Source organism: Anastrepha obliqua, chromosome 4 (genome assembly GCF_027943255.1).
Source record: "Anastrepha obliqua isolate idAnaObli1 chromosome 4, idAnaObli1_1.0, whole genome shotgun sequence".
Lineage (NCBI taxonomy): Eukaryota > Metazoa > Arthropoda > Insecta > Diptera > Tephritidae > Anastrepha > Anastrepha obliqua.
The window spans coordinates 58,077,929-58,086,210 of record NC_072895.1 but is presented as its reverse complement, the minus strand read 5'-3'; the positions used below and the strand labels follow the sequence as shown (position 1 = coordinate 58,086,210).

Here is an 8,282-nt window from a genome sequence, read left to right as displayed (position 1 = left end):
AAGCAAGCAGTATCGATGTTTTTTGTACCAAGAGTGATGCACTCTAATGTACATATATAACACATACTTATATAAAGTACACGTACATATATACATATATGTATTATATAAAAATTTACACTCATGTACAAATGTATATATTTACCATATACATCCTATATACCCGTTAGCTATTCATCTAACTTCGCACATACATACATAACAGCAATTTTTATAGATCATTTTGATTTTCTTTTGTCATTTCTTTCATAACATTGTTTTCCACTGCAGCATTTTGTGTAACATAGTATTTTAATATTCTTATTTTTCTTGAGTGGTTTGGCCTGGATTTCGGTTTGCAATTTGCAATTCATTATGATTTCTAAACAAATAACATTTTAAAGCCGGTTATTGTTTCTTTGCGTATTTTTTGCATTTCATTGATTATTAATAAATACATTTATATATACTCGTACATATGGTATTAATATTTTCCAGATTATATTTTCATAGTCAAATAAATTGGTAAAAGTAATTTTTTTACTTTATGTTTTTTCCATTTTACTGTATTTTATTTGTTCGTTCAATTTTTTGTCCAAATTCCTATTTACGGTTCTTTGGCGCCTTCTAAAGACTGAAAAGAAAGAAAAAGAGATATTAATAATTAAAACAAAAACAACGAACAAAAAAAAACAAAAAACGGTAAATCGAGAGAATAGAAAAAAGTGATCGACTACTTTTGTATCAGTTGAAAAAGAAAATAAATTTTAATATAATATATAATATTGATGCAATATAATAAATATTTAATTTCTAGATCCCAGGATTGAAAGAGCGATATCCCGGAAATTTCGGAATTTTAAAAATGGAAAAAATTTACATCCCTAGTACATAGGTATATAAATAAAATATAATATCTTGACCCCATTTCCACTTAGCGAGCCAATTATTTTTTCTTAGACAAGGTATATTCATCACCCCAAACAACGAGTCTTTCCAGCTCGCGGAATGTAGACGTGGCTGGATTTGCTTCGTTATTGCGATTAATGCCTATCATTAGAATGCTCAACGGCCCCTATTATGAGTTCTTCAATGGAAGTACAGATTGAAGCGGCCGAAATGGAGGCAAAACTCTCTGACGCTGAACGCAGCTCAACCTCAAAGCCAAATTATGCATCCGCTATGCATGAAATGTTCGTACAATCTAAATCAGGTGACACTTATTGCACAGGGACACTAGATGGCTTGAGGGTGAGTAGTCGGGCAAACAACGAGCTTCCATTTCTGGCCTGCTTGCGCTGTTCCCTAGCCAATAAGTAAGTAAGAGTACATATTCTAAATACAAGATAAACCTAACCATTCGGTAGAAGCAATTTTTAGAAATATATTGAAAGCAAAGCATCCTATCGAGTTCAATTATAATTAAGAATCGCTCAAAGTGACTTCATGAGTACACATTTTTTTAAATCAAACTCGGTCAAGTCGTTTCGGAGAAAAATAATTACGAACACACGTACACCAGAATTTTATAAGCAAAAATATATACTGGATTTTATAAGGTGGTTTCGGGTCGATTTTGTTTGACCACCGTTTTGATGTAAAGGGGTACGACATTTTTCAGTTGGTCTTTGGCAGTTGCAAAAGTGGTCCATAACCACTTATTTTTAAGCATCTAATGGTCTAACGTAAACTAGTGGATTTGTGCTTCACAGAGAAAATAAGCCTACATTAAGTAAGAATTTTTGAAAAATGTACCAAATCATGGACATTATATTTATTTTTCAAATTATAAGATACCTTACGAGAATAAATAAACTGTAGAACATTTTCGGTTTTTTTTCTGGGGGTTGACAAAATCAAGTTTTCTGAAACATTGATTTTGATAAAAAAGAAATAATTAATTTTGAATAAAAAATTGTAATCACTAACTTGGGAAGACCGAGAAATTACTTTCTCTATATCCCACACTTTTAGAAAAAATTGATTTCGTTGATTCCTCAGTCAAATGCCAAACAGTGATATTAGCCGTCTTCTATTTGCCATGCGTTAGCGAGCGACAGGTTGTGAGTTTGTTTAAAAAGTTGTGTTTTTTAGCTGCATGAGAACTATCGATACCGATAACTATGATTTGACAGCTGAGAATGGCAAACTGTATTGACATTTCTGTTCAGTAAGGTTTGGCAAGGGATCATGAATCGTTAAACGCCAAAACAACGCTTCCAAATTGTGTAAATTTACTTTGTAAAAAATAGATCTGTTCGCGAATTTTATAGAGTGAAGTATTGAGGAAGGCGATATATACATATATATATATATATATGTGGGCAAAAAGTAAGGTGAATTTATTTCTCAAACTTCGCGGGATTAAAATTTCGCTCTAGTTATTTTTTTCATGAGTTGGCAGCACTGTTAATAACATCTGGTCCAACTTTCATGTGAATGTCATTATCAGTAATATATTTACGCTTGTGTTTACCAAACGACCAAGAGTGCATTTTTCGATTTTTACAATGTCTGATTTGATTGAGCAGAGAAGTGCCATCAAATTTTGTTTGCGGAATGAAATTTCGGCTACGGAAACGTTTAGCATGTTGCAGAAGGCATTTGGTGATTCGACCATGTCGCAGAAAAATATTTATAAGTGGTACAAAGACTTCAAAGAGGGTCGAAAACGTGTTGATGACTTGGAGCGCTCCGGACGACCATCGACGTCAACAGATGAACAACACGTCAATAAAGTGAAGGAGTTAGTGTCAAAAATCGTCGGTTGACTGTTAAAGACCTTATTGATATGATCGGAATATCAGAAGGATCTGTGAAAACCATTTTGAAAGACCATTTGGGCCTACGAAAAGTCAAATCTCGTTTGGTACCGAAAACTCTCAATTTCTTGGAAAAAAGTCGTCACGTTGATGTGTGTGAAACAATGCTTTCAGACTATCAGCACAAGCTCAAATGCATCATTACGGGAGATGAGACTTGGATTTATGCTTACGACCCTGAAACAACCGACCAATCAAGCGAATATCGTGCTAAAGGCGAGGCCAAACCGAAAAGAGTCAAAGTCGCTCAAAAATAAAGGTCATGATGACATTTTTTTTCGATTTTCGTGGTATGGTGCACTATGAACTCCTTCCACCTGGCCAAACTGTTAATAAGGAATATTATTTGATGTTTCGGGGATTGGAAAAATCATTGGCATAAGTGTATTTCATCGAGAGGGGATTATTTTGAAGGTGATGAAATTGATTTACAAGAATAAATAAAGATTTTTTATTCACCTTACTTTTTGCCCACCGGTATATTAAATTGGTGAGCTGTTGAAGAAGAAGAAGTTCTTCCACAAACGGAGGGACCTACAGTTTCAACAGTTTCAAAACTTGGATCGATCGAATGTAAGCAGCGAACATATGCCGGATATCATATTCAAAAAGAAATACATTAAATTATCTACCAGATTATAACAAAAAAAGCTAATTTCAAGTTCTTCGGCTATTAAGAAACACCCCATATGTTTCTGCTGATACATTTTCCATTTCATCGGGGCAAAAGGGTACAAAAACCAGATTCCATAAAAAATTATTTCGCTTGCTTACAAAAAGTTCAATAATATGTTCTCAGATCATCCATTTTCACGATGGATAATTATAACTGACTTAAATTTCTCCAAGACAAAATTCAGCCTCTCTCTTGCATCGAACTGTCACTTTGCTCGCTCAATTTTTGAGCGATGTATAATTTTTTGGTGTTAAAAACGCCTACTTGGAAAAAATAGGAATAATTGTTAAAAATTTTTGCGTTATTAAACACGATTAAAGTTACTAAAAATTCTCATCTAACAAGTATAGATGGAGCACCGCGTAGTTTATATATATTCAAATAATTAAATTTAATTTTTATTAAATATTAAAAATATTATATCAAATAATTCATTTAATGCTCTTTTTCTTTTTCATCTGCTGCACCTGAGCAATGGCCACTTCATTAACAAAGCCTCACCCAACTGTGATCCCTTGTTTCAAATACATTTCTGCGACTATCCTTACCTTTGTAACGCTGTCGCCTCGTCCAGCTCGGCATCGCCTTCATCAATTCTAGCACCACTGCAACTACGACATTTACAACATATAATACAGGGTGCTGCCAAAAGGAGTAGCGGTGACGCTACCAACAACAATATACCGAAACCGGCAAAAATGCCAATAACTTGCGCTCTATGCCACACCACAGACGCACGGGAATGTCCAAGTTTGTTCTTGCATGGCCCACGGTCGTAGTGACGCAAGAGAAAGTCGTCCTGCAAAGTAGAAAAAAAAATTAAATACATAATTCCACAACTTCAAGCAACTAATAATGCTTATTTGCACTATCAACTTGGGCCATTTGAAAAATTTATGCACTCTTTCTAAAAGTGCCCTTATCAATATTTAAATTCTATTGCAGGTACTCACATCCAAACTAGCCAGACAATACCAGCAGAAGACGTGCTTGCAACGTTTACACATCATTTGCGCACAGCCCTCATCCTTTTCAATGGGCACAGCACACATGGGACAACACTTGATGAGGTCGTTGTCGAAGGGTATACCAATGTCATCCTGACCGTCCGCCACCAAACGACGACTATTCTCCTCACAAGTCATATTGGGATGCCACTGTACGTGCCGCACCAATGAAATGGTAAATTGTAAAAGGTAAAAATAACAAATTACGAATTACAAATGAGCAAAAGGACATTAGCTAAGCATTATGAAGCAGATAGTAGCTGTGCGGGCAGCATGCACTTACCGCTTTCTTGCAGGCCGAGCAAAATTCATCCTTACACGATGGGCACTGAACGGCGCAAAGATTCTGTTGCGTGCCATGGCTGTCAGTGAAAGCTGTTGTGGGGATGCCGCCGCCACCACCACTACCAGTTGAGGTGGATGGTGTGGCATCGGAATGTGGACCGGTGCCGACAAGGCAAACGGTTTCGCAGCCGGCACGCGGGCACCAGGTGCGCGTCTTATCCATTTCGATTTCTGGCAAATGGCGAGATAGGAGAATAAGATGAATTTTTTATCTTTCTTGTTAGTACTTTTGCTTTGAGGTATATTGAGGAAGGCAAGCCAACAAGCCGAAGTACAACTTACCTTTATTGAGTCGATATCGATGGTGCTTCTTCATCAAATTAGTCGTCGTAAGATTCGCGATTTCGGGTAGTGTCATAATGCCTTGCGCCGGACATTGGGCATCCGGACACGAGATCTCGTAGGCGCCTTCAGTTATTTCAAAGTCCACATAAGCCTTCATGCACTGCAAAGAAATAATGGAAAAGTATGTGAATAAACCAGTGGGTAGTAGAGTGAGCTTTCAAAGTTTTGGCAAATTAGTATTGTCATAAAACTAGCAACAATAACAAAAATAACAACAATAGGCGAAATTGAATTTCAAAGTGGCGTCTGCAATTATGGCTCAGTGCTGCCCATTAAAATTTTAGAAGTTTTATGTTTCTATCGAAATAAAAGCAATAAGAACAAAAACAAAATCTGTGGGCGCAAATAAACTAATATACTAATTGCAGCACTGCAAAGGATACAGTTGAGTAGTATCCTTTAGGCATGCCTGCTGTATGCCACATACGATAAAAGTAATTTCACAACTTTTGCCGAGCGGAAAAAGAAACAAAATATTTAGCAAAACTTGCAGCATAAAAAATTCACAACCGGATATTTTAGTATCCGCTGAGAAACTTCTTCTTCAACTTCTGTAGACCAATAACGAAATGCTTGCTACAGGCTACAGGCGCAAGAGCAGAGCGAGAGAGAGAAGTATTTTTGAGCGGCTTGGAAAAGAAACAAAAGTCAGTTCTTCAATTGCTGGCTGCCGTCAGTAATGGTAAATTTCAAATGCAGTTTCGGCAAACTGTTTACAACATTAAAAAACAACAAACAATAAATATACGAGATACAACCATAAACGATGCCGCAGATTAACAATGTTACTGGGTTTTTGTATAAACAAAAATTTCTTGAGGAAATCTCATTTGCCTGATGATACTTACTTATGAAACCGGAATCAAAAACAGCAAAGTTTATCACGCGAAACGTACAAAAATATTTTAAGTTTATTGAAGTACTGGCCTCTGATATTTTCATATTTCTCCACTTCAGGTAACAGTTGGTTACTCAGCAGGAACAAACGTTTATAATTATGAAAGAGAAAGTCTCCAGGAAAATAAATGGGCGAAAATGTTGATAAAATCACGGAAATCGTGGAGTCAGAAGAACATGTGGCCACTTATTTCATTGCACAGAAACTGAAGAAGAGCAAAATAACCGGCTGAAACCATATTCATAAAGGTGAAGTATGGATGCAACAAAAAATTGACGTAAAATAACCTTTTGAATCGATTTGATGTCTGTGTCGCCAGCCAACGTGCAAATGTACACAAATCTTCCACAGAATCTTTCTCTCAAATACTCCAAGGGCTGCCCCGTAAGATTTTGTCATCGCCCAAGCGGCTGCCCAATACAACAGAACAAGCATAATAAAAGGCTGACAAGGTTTGATTTTTGCTAAGGCTGATTCCCAAATAAACGAAGTCTCTAACTACTTCTTGCCGATATGCGAGTGTGTCGATATTAACAGTCAATGAAAAATACCTCAGATACGAGAACAACAACCAAAAGGGATGAGGTGGCATCGAGGAGATCTGGCCAAATCGATTGCCAAATACGGATTAATGGTTAAGCATATTTTGCTGTATCTTTGGTTGACTTGAAAGAGTATCATTCAACAAAGCAGCTTTCATTGAGCCGAACACTCTATTCGGATATTAACTCTCATTGAATGACCAAGTAAATTCAAGCAGAAGCGGCTAGAATTGGTGAAAAGGAAACATGTTGTATCCAACAAGATAACGCTAAGCCGTTCAAATTAAAAAAAACGCGTCTAAAGAACTGGGATTTGAGAGCATAGTTGGGAAGTGCTGTATAAATAGTCTACACTTAACACCAAGTGATTATCACTTTTTCATGCATTTGAAAATCCTCTTGTTGCCTGAAATTGGCATGTGAAAATGAGCTAGGCACAATTTGTATCCAATAGAGACGATGACTTACCACCTTCCTTAACTCTCGCAGTTCAACCACCACGCATCGCAGACGAAGAACTTAAGCTGCCTTGTGGGATACGCGTAACTTTGGCTCAACGATGCACTGGACATTGTAGCAGGTCAATTCAGAACCCGACATACTGAACATATGTCCAGCATGTGGAGGCACCCCCAACGGTCCTAACCACTTATTCATATGCCACTTAAACGCGCTCACCTAAAACCCCTTTGAATCCGGCTCGTCGAAACAGCGTGTTTTCTAGGCCTACCGTTAGATGAGATATAGGTTGACGACCGGTAGTACTACACCGTACTGATGAATTAGTACAACAACAAAAATGACTACTTCAATTGCATTATGAGGAAATGGTTTTCAAAATGTTCAAAGTAATGTACAAAAATTAGCACATATTTGATCTAAGTTGGATTAACCGATATACTTTAATTTTCATGTCGAAATATAGGAGAAAAATGGTATTAGTTATTTATTTCAACTAACGTAAATTTTTTTTTTTTCCTGTTTCCCAAGCTCAAGTTGCCGCTCCATGGAAAACATTTTGAGACAATTGAAGTCATAAAAGAGAATTCGAAGTACACACTCGAGCTTGACTTGTTTACAGTAGCACAGAAAACAAACTATGTGACATATCACGCTAAAATTTGCCATGTAAGCTTATAACAGTCCTACCAAAAAACAAAAAATTTATTTTTGCCATATGTCATCCGCGGACCGTTTTATTGATAACGTTTCGGTCATATTTGAGTAGAAGGTATATCCAGTATAAAAATAAATTGTACTTGCTTATTTTGGTCACTTAAAATCAGTTGCAATGGTAGAAAGTTTTAACCAAACAATGACAACAACTGCACATTGCTGCAAACCACACACACACACACGCATAACTATAAGAGAGATCGCTCATACGTAAATATGTTTGAACTCAGCGCTGCTGATCCAGGTTTGCTCGACCATCATTCTTAACTCCTCCTGCATCTCTTCTCCTCTGTTGCTCTACCACGACACTCCATCAGTCAGTAGGTGGCAAGCGACAGTAACAAAAATAAAATAGGAAGTGCATTAAATGTGTCTGCTCGCACAGAGATTAGAATGAATCAGTGAAATTTAAAAAGTCGGCACACAACATGGCTGATAAAGTTGCAACACAATATCAAAGCAGTACTGGCTGTGTTAGCGGTGGCAAGTGTT

At 36.8% G+C, this 8,282-nt stretch overlaps 1 protein-coding gene across 1 annotated transcript; it reads right to left on the bottom strand.

Annotated features, from left to right (window-relative positions):
• Positions 1-149: 149 nt before the first annotated feature.
• LOC129244171 (probable E3 ubiquitin-protein ligase RNF144A) lies at positions 150-8,051 on the bottom strand. The gene is made up of 6 exons (XM_054881786.1): positions 8,001-8,051; positions 5,112-5,274; positions 4,768-5,000; positions 4,431-4,634; positions 4,026-4,276; positions 150-613 (listed from the first exon to the last, which is right to left on the bottom strand). Exons 1-6 carry the CDS (start codon positions 8,049-8,051, stop codon positions 607-609), a joined length of 909 nt encoding a protein of 302 aa, XP_054737761.1. The 3' UTR covers positions 150-606.
• Between the last annotated feature and the right edge of the window lie 231 nt (positions 8,052-8,282).